Source organism: Pollicipes pollicipes, unplaced genomic scaffold (genome assembly GCF_011947565.3).
Source record: "Pollicipes pollicipes isolate AB1234 unplaced genomic scaffold, Ppol_2.1 Scaffold_4295;HRSCAF=5057_pilon_pilon_pilon, whole genome shotgun sequence".
Taxonomy (NCBI): Eukaryota; Metazoa; Arthropoda; class Thecostraca; order Pollicipedomorpha; family Pollicipedidae; genus Pollicipes; species Pollicipes pollicipes.
This window is the reverse complement of record NW_023596461.1, coordinates 23,145,520-23,165,880: the sequence shown is the minus strand read 5'-3', so window position 1 is coordinate 23,165,880 and position 20,361 is coordinate 23,145,520. Positions and strand designations below refer to the sequence as shown.

Sequence of the window (20,361 nt, the reverse complement as noted above, 5' to 3'; positions counted from 1 at the left end):
TGAAAGGGGCGTGACGGCGTGCGTAACGTTCCATTTTGTTTTATAAAACGACCACCATGGTGGCATCTATTGGTGGTATTGGAATCTTTACTTCAACCATTTGATCCAAAAGTTGCTGGAACTAAGCTTTTATGTAGAACTTACAATCCCATCAAGGTCCCAGGCACTGCGGCACTGGTGCCATACCTGCGCTAATGCTCTGCACCCACATGTGGCGTCAGCGGCCCCACGCTATGTCTACTGCGCACTCCGAAACGTGTCATCTTTAGGACCACCATAACAAGAAGAAACAAACTCAGCATTAACACACGCTCGGGTGGGGAGAGGGTCAAATTGACCCCCCCCCCCCCCCGAAGGTTTTTCCAGAATAGTTTCCGAACGGCGCGGCACAGCCGCACCAAATTTTGGATAACTGTACACAATTGAATAGCGGATCGTTTGGCATCTAAAATTTATATGTACCTTGTAAGGTCGCTGACCTATGGCAGGTCAAAGGCAGGCAATGGTTTCAGCGAAGTCAATTTCTAGGGGAATCGTTCAATCCGATCCAACAGCGGAGTGTTAGACGAAGTCATACATATCTGAGATGCTTTCTTAGGCAACAACAGTTGAATGAGCAAATTGAATGGACCTAGCGTCAGGTGTGAAGGTCACACCAAGGTCACAACCAACCTGTTTTATTACTCTAGGGCTTGCTGTATGGGACAGTGTTCTGGGTGATCATTTCGTCGAGTGTTATTGATAGCAGGAACCGCATTATAAACACATCTTCATAGACGTCTTAAAGGTCAGAAATAGGTCACTGACCTGAAATGACCTAGGTCAACATTTTGGTTTTAGGAATATAGCTGCATAGCGCAATCTTTGCCGCTTGGTCCAATACAAAACTCAAAGCAATCTTGTATGACTTAACCACCTTGACTTCAAAAGGTCAAACAAGGTCAATGCATTAAATGAGATGTGACATTTTGCTTAGAAACGGTTGTGGTTATCTACGTTCTGGGTGCACCTTGGAGACCAACCTGGAATTTGACCTTGTTTGACCTTTTTGACCCGAAGGTCATGACCTAGGAGCCTGAAGCTCTGACCCAAGTGAGTTCACGTACAGGTCAACGCACCCTGTAAATTTGGTGTCTCTAGCTTTCTTAGTTCCCGAGATCTCTGGGGGGTCAAATGGACCCCACCCCACAAGGGTATCTAGCCGGCCACCCGGGCGCGTGTTAAGACACCGGTGTGTCTTAATGCTGAGTTTGTCTCTTATTTTCAACCCGGCCCAACTTCCTCTGTTAGAGAACCGCATCCTCATTTTACGGCACAGGTGCATGGCCTTCAGCAGAACTCATTCGCTTCTCTTAACTCGTAGCCTCCACATGGTGGAAATCTCATTAGATTGTAACCACAGCACGTGCGCTACCGTATCCTTCATTTGACTTCAGCCTCTCACAACCGTCCACAGTAAGGGAAGAATAATTATGATCACGTAGAAACTGCTAAAGCTTTCAAAGAGTATCGACGATGAGCCGTCACATTCCGAACTCGTTTAGCGGACAGTGGAAGGCTTCGAGCCAGCGGCCCAGGCCAAATTAAAGTGGATGTAATCGAATCTCGTGGGAAATCACGCGTGTGTGGGCCCGGTTGGAATTAATAGCACCATTCATCAACCCCTTAGGGAGCAGAGCACCGAAGGTATCAGCAATTATAATTATTCTGAATGTCGGTGGAGAGTGAGGGAACATAAATGATACATGCGTACATAATCCCCGTGAATGGCAATGCTAACGGGATTTCTTCCAATTCGCATCGAACTTCGAGATTAAGTTGTTGGCTTATTTAGTTTCGCAAACGGTTACATCTAAGTTCCGTCTCCCATCAAATCGCGACAGGCGGAACCGGGATTGCTTTGAGCACTTCCACAGGTTACAGCAACAGGATCCAACCCAGCTTCAGCGCAGCACCACAGCAGTTGCACAAAGTTCACAAACCGCCCCCCCTCCCCCCCCCCGCGTCCCGCAGCTAATCGTCCCCCCAGAGCTGTATCTCGGGAGTCCGAGCCGTCCGGAGCGGCGCCACGAGCGGCCAAGCGCCCCGCTCCGACCATCCTGGGCCCGAGCGCCCTCCCCCGCCGCACGGAGCAGTGTTCAGGTGCGTCCCGTCTGGCGGCGGGCGGCGGGCGGCGGGTGGCGGGGCGGGGCGGGGCGGGGCGCCGCACCGGCACCGCATCGGCGCCCAATCGATGGCGAGGCGGCGCCCTTCCGCTCGGCCGAGCGTACGCGATAGCGGCGCCGCTTCGCGTCAGGTTCGGTCGCCGAGCCGGCAGCCGCCCGCCCGACCGCCCACCATCGAGCAGTTCGCCGTGCGGGCGAGGGCGGGGCGGGGGCGGGGGGAGTGGGAGGGGGGAGGTGGAGCCCCGACTGAGACCTAGCCCAGCGGGTCCCCAAACCGTCAGCATGCCGCCCTGCCGGTGGCTGTGTTTCGCGGATGCTAGTCATAACAGTGGGCCGGAGGCGGCGGCGGCGGCGGCGGCGGCGGCGGCGGCGGCTCAGTCTTAGTCACTGCCATCCGACGTCCAGACGAGCCCAGACAATAACCACAGTCCAATTAAGTGCGGTTGCAGCCGTCTGCGTGGCCGGGAGCATCGACCCAGACACCGCCGGAGCCGGTCACCACCGCTGGCGGTCGACCGACGCCGGTGGCCGACGGCGATGCTCACGCCCTAGCGGGACCGTGAAATGTGTGCTCTTCCAAATGTTAGTGGAGGTCCAGCACACGGCTGTGCATTCCGACGGGGGGGGGGGGGGGGGGCTGGACACCAGCGGGGAATACGGCTTGGGAGATGCCTGTAATCATGCGTCACTGCTGCAAGGTTATTGCAAAATCGAAACGCCATGACCAAAGTGATATAACCACACTGGACGGTCGGATAAAAAAAAACCTTCGGCGCCGCGGTGTACGTATGCACGCAAGGCGTCGCGGTGTAAAGCACTCTTAGAGGTCTAAGAATACTTCACACTGAAGAACATATTCGTAACGAGGGTCTGGGGAAAATTTCGAGTTTGGGATACAAATTTCGTCCCGCACCATGATGCAAGTCACGACTAAATCAAATTGTTAAGAACACTAAATTAAACACCGCAAATACTGGCCGCGTGTGACCGACTGACCGGTGCCCCCGCCTCTATCCGGCCGCCAGACACAGAAACGCACGTTGAACGGCTGTGGGTTGCCAAAGGTTGTTTTCCCTACATGAATAGAACGTTTGGATTTTTTAAAAAATCAGCACCAACAAATTACGCATACCTGACATTGCCGCTTGTGTGAATGGTCCCCGCGCGTACCGCTATGGACTAAAACGCTGCCATAGAGAAAGTACCTATCAGGTTATCAGGTCTCACTGGGTCTGTGCTAAAGTCAAAACTTGACAGACTTATTAAAGGCAATATACGGGGCCGAACAAAAATGACTTGAACGATAAAATTTTCAACTCGGACGCGCCGGGTCAGCCTGACCGGAACTAATGCCGTATATCATCTCATGCCATGAAATATCATACAAGTTGCAGTTTAGCTTTAAACACAGACCATCATTCCCTCGCAAAAAAATGCAAAAACACCCGGTTTTGACTGAAGCCCAGGCCGGTAGTCCTCCTTGCAGCAGCCATGCAGACCGCAGGCGCCCGAGCGGCCGTATAACCGAAGCTCGAGCCGGGCTATGCCCTGATGGCGTCGCAGGCGCCGGCCGACCGCCCGCCCTGAATGAGTGCCGCCGAGCCGCGCGTACCGTCACGCCGGGCCGGCATCAGGATTCCTCCTGAAGGGCGCCGAATCACCGGCGCGTCCAATCTCCGGCGCTGGCCGCTTGTTTGCACGCCAATATCTCGGCGCCGGAGGCGTGCTCGGTCCACCCGTGCCACCCGCGCCTCCTCAAGCGCGCCCCGACACGGCCAGCATGTGCCACACGAACGCAACACTGCTCCCGGGGGCCCGCCGGACCAGCCGCCGGCGCTCATCACACGCGACATAGCGATCGGCGTTTGGCCCGGGACGAGGGGCGGGGCTCCTCGTCTCGCCGGCGCCAGACTCGTGGGTGGGGCACGCCGTGCGCGGACGGCTGCCGGGACCTCCGTCCCCACCTCACCGCTTACCGTTTCATGGTGGAGCTAACTTCCCACTTGGAATCGGGGTCCATGCCCGACGGGTCCTTCTGTACGGCCACCAGGAACACGTTCTTCTCCACGTACGTGGTGTACAGCGTCAGAATGCCCATCAGCACGAAGTACGAGACCACGCAGAAGATCAGGATCGGCCTGCAACGGGAACCACGTGAGATGGCAGCGCCACACGGGTGGCGCGGTCTCTCACATCTCATCCACAAGCGGTATCCTCCACATCATTCCCCCGGCCGCTGCCGACCAGCCGCGCAGGGTACAGGTGAGCGCTGCGTCCGCGGTAACCATCCCGGTCCCCACGTCAGATCCGCGGGTACACAGGACGGCCGAGTCCGCCCTCAGCGGCGCAACTGACAGCGGGCCAGTCAGCACGTGGTCTCAAGGGGCGCTATCAGATCAGCTCGAACACAGCATCCGATCCCACAGCACGAAAACAACTATCGTGGGCACCCCTTTGATTTAGTGATCTTCGATCATTTCGATCTAGCAAACTGGGCGCTGGTGGGACGATAGCTCAGCGGGGGTGGGGCGATAGCTCAGCGGTGGTAGGACCATAGCTCAGCGATGGTGGGACAATAGCCCAGCGGTGGTGGGACCATAGCCCAGCGGTGGTGGGAACATAGCTCAGCGATGGTGGCACGATGGGGCGATAGCTAAGCGGTGGTAGGACGATAGTTCACCTCGAGACAGATGGCCGCGGGGGGGGGGGGGGGGGACCAGGCGCCGAGGCACCCACCAGCACCACGGCACCACTCGACAAGACCATGGCACCCGAGGACAGAGGGTCCGCCTCGCTCGTGCCCAAAATTGTTCTTCTGCCAACCATTTCACCGGCCCGCTCCAGGAAACTTTTACAACTCGTTACAAAGTTCGGATTTTTCCAGCACCCCTAATCTACTAGCACTCAAGGGAGCAGAGTGTTTGTCGGGCAAAGCCCCGTCTAATAACGCTAGGCAATATGAGGACACGACACCACAAGCACGACACCTGAAGACTCGGTGTTCTACACAACAACGATGAGTGAACAAGACACACTTACTGTGAGACACCTGACACCTGACACCTAAGACACCAGACAGTCATGTGCTACGAATCTGACGTAGAGTCTGTCGGTCTGTTTTGACACTGTCTAGTAGAAACTCATACACAGGTGTTGCAAGTGATAATACACACACACAAGATGCAAGCGGTGAAAAGACCTTGGTCGTGAAAAACGACGTTATTGGTCCACACGGACATATATCCGCAGCTACGCACGGACATATGTCCTGGACACGCCAAACGTGCACTTCCCATTCCCCAAAAATTCCAAAGCCGGGTAAGGGCACTGCCTAATTCTTCCCAGTCTGAATGGTGATAAATACATAACCCGCCAGAATTTCGTTTAAGAATTCGGATGATGTTAGCGCACCAGTTAACTCTTTCGGAACGGGACTTGTAACTGGCGCAAAATGCTACAACGGAGACCATCCAGTCTGCAGTCAGCCACCCAGGTCATCTTACTCGGGTCGATTTCTATCTCATGCATTGGCAAAAATTCTGCACGTCCGCGAAGACTGATGGCATCCACGTCCAGGACACCACATTCTCCGCAAAAGCTTCATAAATGGGGCCCATCAACGCCACGATTGGGAAGGCGCGATAGCGCGGCAATTTATAACGATTTACATGATCAATGCCTAAAAGCCGCTCAGTGAATACCTAAAGCACGCCAAGCAGTGACCCACCTCGGAAAATGATACAGTGAAGTCCACGGAGGGATTGGCGCTATCAGGCAACGTCATAAACCTCGCGTGGTCCATAATCTACGAACTCAGAGATCCATTCGGGCCGATGGCTGGCGCACGCAAGCAATGCATAGTCGACCAGCGACGGATGGGGGCGGAGCCGCGCCCGTCAGTGCCCGCACGCACCGCGCGGCCCGTCCCCTGACCCGTCAGGGCGGAAGCAGCGGCGTAACGGACACATGCCGACGCCGCACTGCCGGCCGGGCCGACCCACCGCCGGGCCGGGCCCTCCCGACCCCCTGGAGAGCTGTGTGCCACAGACCCTCGACTGGGTCGCCCATCGGATCGGCCGACGCTTGACGTGTCAGAGCGCCTGTCGGATCGCCCGCCAACTCATCCGCTGGCTCCCTGCCGGATCGTGCCTCCGACGGTCGACTGGCTGCTCTGCGCTCGGGCCCGCCGGGCCGGGACCGCTACCCTCCCGGCCATCCGGCGCCGATCGGCGCCGAGCGTTGCCGATCGGCGCCCGTGTCCCCAGACGGCGGCGGCGCGGCAGGTGACGGGCGCCGCAGCGCGCGCGCCGCCCACGGCACGCGCCGACGGACGGCGACCGGCGCCGGACCCCGTGACCGGCCGCCCGGCCAAACGCCCGCCGCTGACGGCGACGCACGCCACACTGACGCGTGACGTCCGCCGAGGCACGCCGTCACGCCGTCACGCCAGCGACAGCGGCGTCACGCCACGACCGGTGCCCCGCACGTGGCCGTGACTGCCGGCCGCCGCGGGGTATGGTAAGGTCCGCGTAGGTCAATGGATGTTTCACTACACGCGGCCACGCTATGTTAAATGCATTGGTCCGACCGTCCAACATCCGCTGGTACATGTCGTCTTACAGTAGGGCATTACAATAATCTGTCTGACATTAACACGTTATGAACGATGCAACAATTGACGTTTGAAAGCGCCCACTGATATTGCAACGGACCCGACCCAGGAGTTCAGGCGGCTCTCTGTGAAGCGCCCTGCCAGTTATCGGCCTTATCAGTTATCATACCATGAACCTCCTACGTCCTTTTGGTGAGCCGGGAACGCCAGCCCTTGAGTGCTTACTGGCGTTGACGTGAGTGGCTTTCCGGGCGGCGCAGGGACTCACACGTTCCCAGGTTGTGCACTAAGCTGGTAATTGACCCTATGTTGTGGAGCTCCCGCCCGGCATAATGTCCCGTCCTGGCATAACCCGGCTCTCTGACACGAGGACTGGAGCGCAGGGGCTGTCGCTCTCGCTCTCGCTCTTTCCGGGGCATCCGCGGCGTCCGAGCCGTCTGCCCGGGGCCGCAGCAGGCCCGCCGTCCCCGGATGTGGACTATATCCGGCCGGACGGGACACGCCCGTCACGAAATGCCGCCGGCGTCGGGTCGGGTCAGGTCAGCCGGCGGCGGCGGCGCGTACTGGCCGCCGGACGGGGCCGCGCCGGCCCGGTCACGCCCCGGCTGCCGGTCGGCAGATGCCGACCATCATCAGCGCCTGTGGAGGGGAGAGCGGCGACGCCGCGAACGGGCAGGGACATGGAATGACGATGGAATGAACAGACACAAACGGAATGGGTGCTGGGGCGAGACAGCAGGCGAACAGGCCGGACAAGAGGGCTCAGTATACGATGCAAGAGGGCTGCGGCGTGCGATGCAAGCTCAGTGCTCAGACGGTCAAGGGCAAGTTGGAGGGTCGCTACCCTGTCTGCGAGCTTTGTGCTGGCAAAATGATGGCTGTGATAATGCATAATGCATAATGAAAATAAAGGATGAAATCTACACAATGAATAGCATGTTTGGTGCAGGTTCTTGATCAAAGATGGTCAGTGATGACATACAGCTTATGCAACATCGCGAACCAATCATGTTCCGGTCACGACGGTGTCCATGCGAGACTAGACGTTACCCGGTGTTGGCCAGTAAAAGCATGGGCCAAATGCAGCGACAGTGCGCGACGGTGGGGGATAAATTGTCCAAAGTGTTGCCTTCAGCTTTCTCACAATTTGTTGTTCATTGGTGTTTTCGGGCGCGTCGACTTCAATTATCATTTTGCGCCCCAACTTCCTCTCAATAAACAAGGGACAGACTGACATAGTGAAGTGTGGCGACGTACACAGCACTTCAAACAGCATGCAACAGGTTGTTCAGAGGCTTCGTGGGCTTCCGGGCTGATTAATGCGGAGCATTGCGTGTCCGTGTTAAAACTAAATGAAATAACAAGGCTCTGCAGAGCATACCTTCAAGCTTTTCCATGTTTGGACTGGACGATCATTTATCTTCAAAGTATTTAAATAAAAAACATGGGTATCATAAGTCTCGCTAAAACTGCCGCAGGACTTCCGTTTTCTCCGCGTGTGCGGGACAAAACGGGCGTGTGAGGCTACCACCGCAGCCGCACACGCCCGTACAGCCGCGTGTGCGGGACAAAACGGGCGTGTGAGGCCACCACCGCCGCCGCACACGCCCGTACAGCCGCGTTACTGCCTTTCCACGCCAATCGACTGCCATCGCACACCAATTCCTAATGCCGGCAGAAAATTCAACCATGTGCGGTTCGATCTTGAAAATTCAACCATGTGCGGTTCGATCTTGAAAATTAAACCATGTGCGGTTCAATCTGTTCTGAGCATTTGACAAACGCGCTCCCCGTCGGCGTCAGCGTCCGTCGTCGGCGGTCGTAAAGGGTTATGTACGGGCGGTGTGGGGACCGTGTTTCAGACAAACTCGACTAGGGCATCGATGAGGATGAAGTGATGGACATCTTGAAACAACGCACCGGCCACTAGTGCTGTGGTCACTACGCCAGCCGCGGGTGCCGTGGTCATGGGCCACGACAGTCACTAGTGCCGTGGTCACGGGCCACTACGACGGTCACTGGTGCCGTGGTCACGGGCCACTACGACGGTCACTGGTGCCGTGGTCACGGGCCACTACGACAGTCACTAGTGCCGCGGTCACGGGCCACTACGACAGTCACTGGTGCCGTGGTCACGGGCCACTACGACAGTCACTGGTGCCGTGGTCACGGGCCACTACGACAGTCACTGGTGCCGCGGTCACGGGCCACTACGACAGTCACTAGTGCCGCGGTCACGGGCCACTATGACAGTCACTGGTGCCGTGGTCACGGGCCACTACGACGGCCACGGGTGCCGTGATCACGGGCCACAACGACGGCCACGGGTGCCGTGATCACGGGCCACAACGGCGGCAACGGGTGCCGTGGCTATTGACTTCACCTGAGGCGAGAAAGACGCCGAACTACCGGTGGCATGTTTTGAGCACGAGACGAAGGTCACGGAGCCGGCGTTCCACACCGGGATTGGGCATCCCAGGCAGGGCAGACCCAGGGTAAACACAGGGCCTGGCGTCCAGCGGGCAGTGGACAGTGAAAAGCGAGCAGTAGGCAGTAGGCAGTGGGCAGTGGGCAGTGGCCAGTAGGCAGTGGCCAGTGGGCAGTGGACAGTGGACAATGAGCGTCATCAACATATCCTCCCGCCGCGGTCAACACTCAACCCCCGGAGCTCGCCCGAACCACAAGGACATTCCGATAACTACGCTGGTCCTCGATACATAACGATAACCTCGTAGATCCCTCGCAAAAGTCCTGACGACCATCACGACGCCCACGGCAATCACTGAGCCGCAAGCCCGCGCTCTACGTCCGTCGCAGCCGCCCCTTCAGCGCTCCCGGCCAGCCACGCACATAACCGGCCGGCGCGCAGCCTGACCACCCAATTTGGCAAGAGGCCCACGCCCCGCGACACCGCCAGACGCCGTCACTTCTACCGCGTCACGTAACGCACCAGCGGGCCGCAACATCGTTCCGTCAGCCACCAGTTGTGCATAATTACCCAGCGCTGCCGGCGGCGGCAGCGGCGGCCCGGCCGGCGCCCACACGCCGCATATCGACCTTCGGCGGGGCACGCGTCCCTCGAGCACCAGCGTCGGGCGCAGCGCCCGGCGGCCGACGACCGCCGCCTCCCATACGCAGCCGGAGGCCCGCGGCGCGCCGTGATTAAAACCGCGTCGACAATGCGGCCGAGCCGGTCCGGGCGGGGCCGGGCTGGTCCGGGGCCCGGGCTGGGCCTGGGCCTGGGCCGGGGCCGGGGCCGGGGCCGGGGACGCGAGCGCCGACACGCGGCCACCAGGACGAGGTCACGGACCTCCGAGGACGACAGCGGAGACGTGGCGCGCCCGGAGAGCCTCGCCGGTGTCGGCTCGAGTTTGGCGTCAACAAGTGAGCAGCAGCGGCACGCTGTGTTGCCCTCCGGCAGGCTGCTAATGCAACAACATCTTGCTCGTCTGGCCAGTCTGGTCCGTTAGACAGGGCGTAGTAATCAATACTAACAGGTGCAGCTGTTCGCGATGACCCTCAGGCACGCGCGCACGCCCAGACAAAGTGTTGCATTCAGTTCAGTGAGCTGGAACAGGTAAGTGCTTGCGATTCAGATGTCACACCAGCCATAACACTGACCTTCGTCACACATAATAACGATGCGGTCAGTCGAGCCGACTGACCGCCCACACTCCTTCGCTATTTCCGGAGTGGCTAAAGCAGCTGTAAATTTGGTCAGGACGCTTTGATGGCTGTGTTTTCCTCCCACGAACGCTGAATTTTGGAATGCTGCGAGGTGACCTGGACGAGGACGACCGATTTCCATACCACGTGAATCCATCCGCTGCGACACTAACTCACCACGTATTTATACTGATCCGCCCCAGCGCATATCCACTCCTTCTCAGATCGGTCTTTCCTGCGAAACTTCCGGATCCCCTCCTTTGCCTCACGGAGAGCAGAGCACGGTTTTGTTTTCATCAGAGGCATTCTTCGACCACAACGAGCTCCATTATTGTGGCAGCCCCGCCGTGCTTCATCGACCGGCGCGGACGGATTGTTCTCCGTGCATAGAGCACGCGTCCGTACGACTCAGGTCTGGCCTGTTCTCCAGACTGTCCGGGCTGGTGGAAACCACCAAATCTGGCAACACGCAGGGAACGGATTTTTTTCTACGTCATATAAACGCCTGCGTAATTCATAAGGTGCGTTAAGGTGCACAAATCAGACATGTGTTCGATTCAACACAAATCCATAAATGATTCATGAATCACATATTTTATGAGTCACAAGTGGATCGACTCTTTCGAATAAAAATGCGATATGCATCAATACTCGAATAAATGGCTCCTCTTAAGGTGGTTCGTGTGAATCCAACAATCTACGTGAGGGCCAAGTGAAACGATTCAGCATTTACTTCGCTTTTAATGAAAAACAAAATCATTAAGTACATTGGCTGTGAAATAATGAGTTGACAATTACACAAAGAACAATCAGCATGCACACATTAAATGTGGGGTGAATCAATGCTGAGTCTACTCACACACTGAAATGATTATTTGAATCAGAGTTAAATCATTGAACTGCGATGTGACTGGGATGTGAATCAACAAATAATCGATTCACAATAAACAAAACCATGATTTCAGTTAAATTTGAATCATTAAACATGGTTCATGAATAAATGCCGAATCGATTCCTAAAAAATTGAATTGAACACTGCCTGTGACAAATGCATGCACAGTACATCTGTAATCCTGTTCTATGCCAAAGAGAGTGCTCCACATTTATATGGGGTTTTGAGCTGAAATAGCCATTTTGAAGACCTTTCGGAGTTGTTCACAACCCTGTCCCTCTTAAGACGTAACCCCCCCCCCCCCCCCTAGTGTCTGAGAGTTGAGGAGACGAAACGCCCGCGAAACGAAACGAAACGCCCGCGAAAATGGGGGGAATTTTTCGGAGAGTATCTCAAAGTCATTTCGGCATCCATTACGTCATAATAACGCCATTCAAATCATGCCGTTCCATAACCCATGCGGCGATCAAGGCCAAGCCCAACAAAATTGTCGAGGCGTTCATATTTGTCGCTCGTAAGAACGATTTCCAGATACAACGGCTCTCAATTGGCTCTCAATCAATGTTGTGCAATGTACGGTGAAGTACTCAAACAACGACGTATCAAGGGGCGTATTTACTTATCAGAGAAATTGTGTTGCCTAGGACAGTCTTTTCCCGCTCAAAGTAAACCAATAGTCTTAAGTGAGCTTGCTTCAATATTTTCAAATGTGACACATCACCTTTAAGTTCACCAAGCGCATGAAAACCCAAACAATGATAACGTTGTTACCCACCAGCGGATAGGCGCATGGTTCACCCATCCCACCCGGCCATGTCTACACACGTGTCCGTTACTGTTAAAGCGAGCAGTACTCAATCTGGGCCGTATGATGATTCATTCTGCCGTTGTGCGTGTACCTGGCGACAGTTCGTGAGACTGCAGTGCTCCGGGAAAGCGCATCGTATCCTTGACCTTTCGGGCACCGTTCATCGTGTATCGCGCTCACCGCGAAGTTCCTGTGGCGCCACGTATAGTTACTGCTGGGACCGCCAGCGCCATCTGTGTGCGGTCGCCCCACTTTCCTCAAGGAGCGCGTCACGGCTGAGGGCAGGTCGGCAGACTGAGGCCAGAAGACTCCTCACCATTTTACGCCATCCTGACCAAAGCACTCCAAGACCTACTCACGAACGGAAGCCATTCTAGTTAGCCCCGCCCCCTCCCCCCCAGCCCTCTCAACCCCGGAGGGGTGGTTTTTGGCACGTAGAATGCGCCAGCACGTCAGCTTTGCCTTCCGCCGTCGCGTGGATATTTCGGATGAGCAGATGAAGTGGTGCCAGGGACGGGACGGTAATCCCTCCCCGGAGAGCGATCCAGCACGGAAAATGCGTGCCAACCCGGACCACTGGCGATCCTCTCCGAGGCAGCATCCCACGCGCAGACCATACCGGCGCCCCATCCGCCGCCTCAGCTGGACGGGGCAGCTGCCTCGCGCTCCTCTCCTCGCGCTCGGGCGAGCCTCGCCCGAGAGAGCAGCGCGCTCGCTCCTGGCCTCGTCGGCGGCAGCGGGGGCCTCGTCGGATCCACAGCAGTGCAGACGGTCTGACCACGAGCGCGATAGGGCGCCGGTGCCGCTCTCACCTAGACAGCGGGAACGGGTGCAGGTAGTCCCAGACGATGGCCAGGCCCGCCAGGCCCACGGCCACCGTGCAGATGAAGAGCCGGCAGTCCATCAGCCAGTGGCTCTCGCCGTACTTGTACTTGCTGAGCAGCACCTGACGCCAGCAGGACACGTCAGCTGGGAGGGGAGGGGGGGGGGGGGGGGCAGCCCCTTCCGGGCGTGGAAGAGAAGCGGCACAGCGCCTCGTCAGACGGGGGCGGGACTCGGCACCTCCGCGCGGGGGAGGCGTCGCTGCGCTTCCTGCGTGGGTAATGGCCCCGGCAGTGGCGTGCCACTGTGCGCTGAACAAGGCTCAAGGGCGACATGCTCATTCTCACAGGGACTACAAGCATTGGGTTCTTTTGAACTATTCCTTTCTGTAACAGCCACACAAGAGTGTACTGTAGTCAACTAAGTTTCAAACCTTCACAAACAAGCTCAAGGATTTATTCACCCTAGAACAAATGGCTGATTTCCATTAATCTACTAAATTTCACACTCACCTCCTTAACTGCATCATCCAACGAGTTCTTGACAGCAGATCCATCCCACTTGTCAACCTTGATCTCGTCCTCCGATGACTGCGGAAAAAGGGTCAACAAAGTCAGTGGAGTAATTAATACCAATTTCACGTGGTGCACGCATGACTCGTGTCTCAGAACTGTACCCAACAACGCAGTGACTTACTGATGTAAAACAAACTATGTGGAAAAGAATGGTGAAGTGGGTATGCTTAGATGGACTGAGGATTTACAGCCGCGCAGGCGCTTGCGCGCTCGCTTCGTTGCGCTAATGCAAAATTTGATTTGTTTTTACTATGTATCTTTTGCAGTTGGAATCACGGTTCTAGGTGCCCTGGTTGCCAAAATATTGGGCAAAGTGTAAAAAGATTCGGTCGCAGGCGGCACGCGGTACTGGCGGTCTCTGGCGGCCGTTGCACGAGAGGGCGCATTTCCGCGCGCTCTCTGCAACACAGCCGAACCCATTCCATGGGTTGAGCGAATGGTCGTGGGGTGTGACCATTGATTTTTGCCCCTCCCATCAACTGTCAGCATTTGGAACGATGGCAGCACGTACTGCCGTTGTATCAAACAGCATTGCACTGCATCAAAGAGTGAAAAGCGGCTGGTAAGTCAAATTTACCTTTCTGGTTCGTGCACGCGTTACACGCATGTGCGGCATGACAATTCACACAAAGTCTTTGTCTGTTCGGTTTGTTGTGAATGCATGCCACTCCCCAGTCGCTCTGCGCTCTGGGTGCCGAGATGTGGCACAAAGCGCGTAAACCCGTGGAAAAGAGCAAAAGCCATCTTCCTGGCTCGTGTGTGCCCGACACGTGCAACGTATCAGCCCGCACTTGTGACAAATGTGACCAAGGGATTTCCCGTTCAATGGCCTCTCGGAACACGCCAGTCTCGTGTTACTACGTGTCATAACAGCGGAAATCCCGCGTAAAGCGTAGAAATGGACGAAATCGCCAAAATACAGTTTCACAGCTAATGTGCACGTGTCACATGACGCGTGCAGCATGACATCGTACACGTTTCAGTGATGTCCCGTTAAATCACCTATCGAAGCATGCCAGTCCCTGTGTACTTTATTCCCTGGCTTCTGAGATATCACGAGAATGTGCAAGCCCCTCAAAAACCAAAATGGTGCCAATCCATTGTTAAATACATGGGCGCCATAACATGTGACAAACGTCACCTAATACTGACATCTCGCTTCTTTCATTCATCAATGAGCGCGCCAGTCCCGGGTGTGTTGGTGCCATAGGTGCCGAAATGTGGCACAAAAGCTGCAAATCCGTGGAAGAGAGCAAAATCCACCTGTGATCCCGTACCATGTCATACGTGTGACCGTACCATTTTGATCTTAAAACTTAGCATCTAGCAAGTTAACGTGCAATTTGAGCGCAACGATGCGTTGCAGAAACTCGCGATGTGCCTGTTAGTGCACCCGCGTCAACTGTAAATGTTGGGGCACAAAACCCACGCCTTTGCGCTCACGGCGACCGCAACTCACAGCGCGCCGCCCACCGCCACGCCTCATCTGAGACCCCTCCACCACACCACCCGACCGCCGGCCCACTGCCGGACTGAAGACCAGCCTGAATGCTAGTTCTTCACCATGAAGCGTGGCTAAATGAACAAAGTCGAAAGCCCGCCGCGCAGAGGGGCATTTGAACCCCTAACGCCTAGGGCGTACGCCGGGAGTCGAGGCTGTAACTTACCGCCGTCGCGGCGAAAATGACGTCGTGCATTCACTGGGCGCATTTGCGAGTGACAGTTTTTAACATGCGTTCAACAAAAGAGTGCATCAGAGACAGGACGAATAGGCCGACAAGCTGATGTAGTTTCCAACCCTAGATCACGCAAAGTTTTGACGGTAGCAGCTTGTATTCAGCTTCGGTTTTTAAAACTCGGCCCGTTACAATTTGTAATGCAATTTGCGGCGCAACGGTGCGTTGCACAAACTAACGATGCCCACTGAAAAGGTGGCCGCTTCAATTGTGAATGTTGGGAAAAAAATCAGACATCTTCCGCGCCGGGACATAACGGCAATCGTAAAAACGTGTCAAAAGCGGCCGATTTCAACTTTTCAACACTCGTGCACGGCCACGTGGCCGACGTGGCCGTGGCGTGGCGTGGCGTGGCGTGACGTGGCGCAAAAAAAAACAGCTTGCGGTGGCTCATTCCTTGCTCTATCGCACCGTGCAAGTTGCGTGTCGCTGCGACCGTTCGTTACTGAAATACGACTCCGGGAAGTGAGGCGTGTCGGGCCGTCGGCCGGAATCGCGAAATTGGCGTCGCCCGTGTTAACCCTATGGGATTTTTGCGTGTTTTCTCCGCTTGGCACGCGCTCATTTTTGCGGAATGCCGAAATTTGACGCAACTATATCAAGCGCACCCGGCGGATCGCGGTCGTGTGCAAATTTCATGCAAAAACGCCTGACCGTTAGGCCTGCAGGTCTACTGACGGACACACACACACACACATTGTTCCTTTAGTAATACAGAGATACGTGACCATAATTTGGCCATGGATTAGGAATAGCCGTGATTTTCAGTTTTCTCAGCTATCATTGTCGTTGGGACTTCATGACACAGCAGGTGATCATATATGATGTTGCCAGCCACCCACCCTGCGAGTCTCAATACGGCACCTCCGCTGCGGAGATTACCCAATAACAAATGATCTCACTAAGCTTATCAGACCAGCGTATCTCCATAGTTCCAGGTTTTCTCAGGATTAATATAACGGTGTTTTACATCAGTTTTTAAGCACAGCAGCAAAGAACATTGCATGGACATAAGACAGCACTGTAAGCCTTATTTATATATTTGTACATATATATATATATATATATATATATATATATATATATATATATATATATATATATGTATGTATGTATATATATAATTTAGGTGCCTATTTCACACTCAACCCAGCAGAGATAGGTGCATCAAATTTTTGGCAAAAGTATTTTGCCAAAATGATAACAAGCAATACATTCTAAAGCTCTCTCAATGTTTCACATTCACCTGTTTTTAACAGCAGCCCCACTTTTTACACATCACCAGCATGAAGAAGATTCAACCAGGAGCCATTGCCAGTCATTTTTATGATGGAGTGTACACACACACATGCATGTGCACACACACATGCACACATGTATATATATATATATATATATATATATATATATATATATATATATATATGTGTATTAAAATATTTATACATATCTGATGTATATACATACATACATATATGCATATAAATAGGAATTACACATGTGTGGATGCAAACAAGTTCCAGCAAAAAGACCGAGCATCACACATCTTGCATCAATCATCAGTCATACATGCATATGATTTCAAGTAAATAGGTATCATGCCTTACACATCAGGCATCAGTCATACATGTAAATGATTTCAGGCTAGCACACAATAGGCATTAAAGCACATCAACTCACATGATCAGCCATGATGAGGCCCGCATGCTCAGGTCTGGTTGTCAACTTCTTATAAGAAAGGATTCAGTAATGTTACTGTCTGGATGGTGCTGTGCTGTGTGTATGACAAGTTTTTTTATTTTCCAAAGCAAGTACACTGCATGATTCTGTTTCCTACCACCCACCTCCCCATGTCCTCTAACTTATTCACCTCTTCCAACACTCTCCCTTAAAAGTTGTGATGGGTTATCCATTACCCAACATCAAAACCCGTATTTTGGTAATGCTCATTCTTTCTTTTTCACTACAAGACAGTGTCTTTTAAATAAAATACTCAACCAGCTATGGAGGTCTGCTCCCACTCAGCTGAAAGCTTTCAATCATTCATGGGCAGTAGGGTCATCAAGCTATTATTTTTCCAGCGTACATGTTGTTGATTTGTATGTATATATATATATATATATATATATATATATATATATACATATATACACACATATTTATAACATATTCATTTACATACAGCAATAGGCTAGCCAGTGCGGCTGTCACTGCTATAAAAGCTAGGATATATGACCATTTCCAAGAAATTTATGCTTTCTGTGTATCAAAAAGGAAACCCCATGGTCTTTTATAACAGGGCTTCCAGGACAACGTTTTCTTGCTCAGAGATGACTAATGTCGATGGGAACTGGGCACAGTGGTAGAGAACCCATGTGCACCTATTCTGACCACATCTTTAGAGCTATTTGAAATGAAGGCCCTTGACTATGCTGGAGCATGGACACAGGGACAGTGTGTCACTGAGTAATTTCTAGAGCTCATGAACAATCAGCATCCAATTTTAACCTTTACTTTGGAGCATGCAGGGGATGGAAAGGGTACCATATTTTGACACACAAATAACAGAAAAAAGGAGGAATGGCCATACCACATTTAGAAATGGAGCTCTTTGTGAAACCTACCAACCCCAGCATAATTCTGCATTGTGAATCTGTGCATCCAGACTTACACTAGTCACAACATAACTTGAAATATGGCATAGGGTTCCAAACAACTCATTGAGTTGTGAAAAAGGAACAAAGATGCAAAATATGGGCTTTGCTGTTGGGTAATGGATACTCTCCATAGCCTTTGGTGAGAATGTTCAAAGGGGTGTAGATCTGGAGCATGTGAAGATATGTGATTGGAAATGGAAATGCCCCTGAAGGACAACAGCTTCTTACCAATACTTTACATAGATGAATACTTGCATTGAAAAATCAAACATTTCTTTTTCAATGCTATCCTTACACATATGTTGGAAGAATCAAAAAAGCTTAACAAGTTTCTGGTGAAATCTTACATCTTGAAGCTCAAGCACTGGGAGGCAATAGGTGCATTTTATGGAGGTCAGGGTTTCAAAGGGCTTGCATTCAGAAAAATATGGTTAATGAGAGCAGGCGTGAACTGTGCTGAAAACATCAAAGGAAAATAGTCCACATCACCTGCGAGATGTCAACAAAACACAGAGAATATCCCTTTCCGTGACATTTTTTGGATGAAACACACTTAGGCCATCCAGGAAGGTCCAGCCCTTTAACCTTTAAGAAACTCAGAGTCATATACAAAGCACAAGACTATCTTGACAGGAAAATTAGAGAATCCATTATGACAGAAGTCTGCAGCCATACTTACATGTGCAGGGCTTATCATTGCAAATCAAACAAAGGTGATAAACATCTTAATGCCTGATGCATGCTAGTTTGAAATTGCTCACATTATGTGTGATGTCTGATGTGTAATGTGTGAAGCCCATTTGTTTGAAATCATATGCATGAATGAGTGATGCCTGATGTGTGTTGTGTGATGCTAGTTTACTTGAATGTGTTTGGACCTATGGATTTGTAATCCTCAATTATGTAAGCACTGTACCATATCAATGCCTATCAACTTCTCATTTAATCCCCTGAATGTTGGTGACCTATATAACTGTAGCTCACAGTTGAAACAAAATGGAAGGAGTCGAGTAATGCAGGCAATCTCCCTTCTCTTAGTTTTTCAGTGAGGAGTAAGGATAATGGTAGTGTCTCATAAGTATTTTCTTGTAAAATTGTCTCCATAAGAAGCATTGCCTTGCCAATGCAGCATCCATTTTGCTAGAATTAGGTGTGTTTGGGGTTTAATTCCTTCCACCTATGACATCTGGATGTAAAGACTAAAATGCAAGACATGGATCACTCATGTTGTCTTCCCCCCATCATAGTTCACAAGTTTTCATATGAGAGCACAGTGCTCAGTGAACTCATTGACCGATTAATGATTAGTACAGTCTGATAAATGTTGACAGCTCTGTTAAGGCCATTGCTGTGTGGGATTGTGATTTTGAAGTATACCACCCAACAGCTTTTGTTTTCTTATTATGTTTGTTAATGTGCAACCCAAATACATTGTTTTGTATAAATAGCTGCATTCTGGTAGGTGACTTTCACCTTTAACCATCATCCCATCCATCCACACTTTGCCAATTCAGTATATCACAAAGCATTAATGCAATATAATATCATACCTTGCAATAACCACTTTACGGAAACTGTAATACATGCAGACTTAAGCAGGCGTTATGCAGAGATGATAAGCTTGAATAACCCTGGTGTGAATAACTCCCCAGACCGTCAGGCCCCTTATGAATTAGTATAATCACGGAAGCAGCCTACCAAGCGTGATTCAAACGGAACTCACCATCGCAGCAAAAGCTTAAAAAACCTTTGGCACGGTATCAGAATCCGCAGTCAGCGAACTTGGCCAGCAGATAACCCAGCGTTTACAACCGTCTGTCTCCTTTTCCTAAATATGAAACAGATGCTGGCAGAAGAAACGCCGGCAGCTTATGGCGCCTGGTGGACACACGCAGCAGCAAGGCAAGCCTACCAGGGCAGCAATAGGGTAACGAGAATTTTCGTTTACAGAAAATGGCACAACAGCGCCATGTTTGGCGCTAAACCACGTACCCTCATATGGTAGCTGTTGTGGTAGCGATTTAGAAAATTTGAAAAACACCCTGCCATGCATATGTAAGGGGTCTTGACCTGCCAAAACAGAGGGCGGTTACGCACCGGGCTTATACACCCTCCAAAAATCTTTCAGGTGGTTATACGTGTCAAGCATACGCGGGTTGGCAGTCTTGGAGGGAAGAAAGTGCAAAAACGCAAAATCCCGGGAAAAAGTCGATTTTATGCGTATAGACATCAAACAATCACGAAATCCGTCAACCACTCTGAACCATTTCTATTCTAATCACAAATTTTCAGCCGCCGGGCCCGCACATCCAGTGAATGGATGGCCAGCGTGCTGGTCTCGCACGTGGTAAGCCCGGGTCCGAATCTCGACGAAGGCTGATGTTAAGTGGATGGCTTCATTGTCTATCGGCGCAGCGTGATGATGCCA

At 52.6% G+C, this 20,361-nt stretch overlaps 1 protein-coding gene across 1 annotated transcript in view; it reads right to left on the bottom strand.

Annotated features, from left to right (window-relative positions):
• Positions 1 to 19,840, bottom strand: part of LOC119096345 (putative signal peptidase complex subunit 2) — a gene marked incomplete in the record, with an annotated part of 123,891 nt that extends 104,051 nt beyond the window's left edge. The window contains 4 exon segments of the mRNA XM_037219192.1: positions 4,142 to 4,303; positions 12,956 to 13,089; positions 13,478 to 13,555; positions 19,657 to 19,840. Of these exon segments, the coding sequence (XP_037075087.1) occupies positions 4,142 to 4,303; positions 12,956 to 13,089; positions 13,478 to 13,555; positions 19,657 to 19,659 (377 nt within the window).
• Between the last annotated feature and the right edge of the window lie 521 nt (positions 19,841 to 20,361).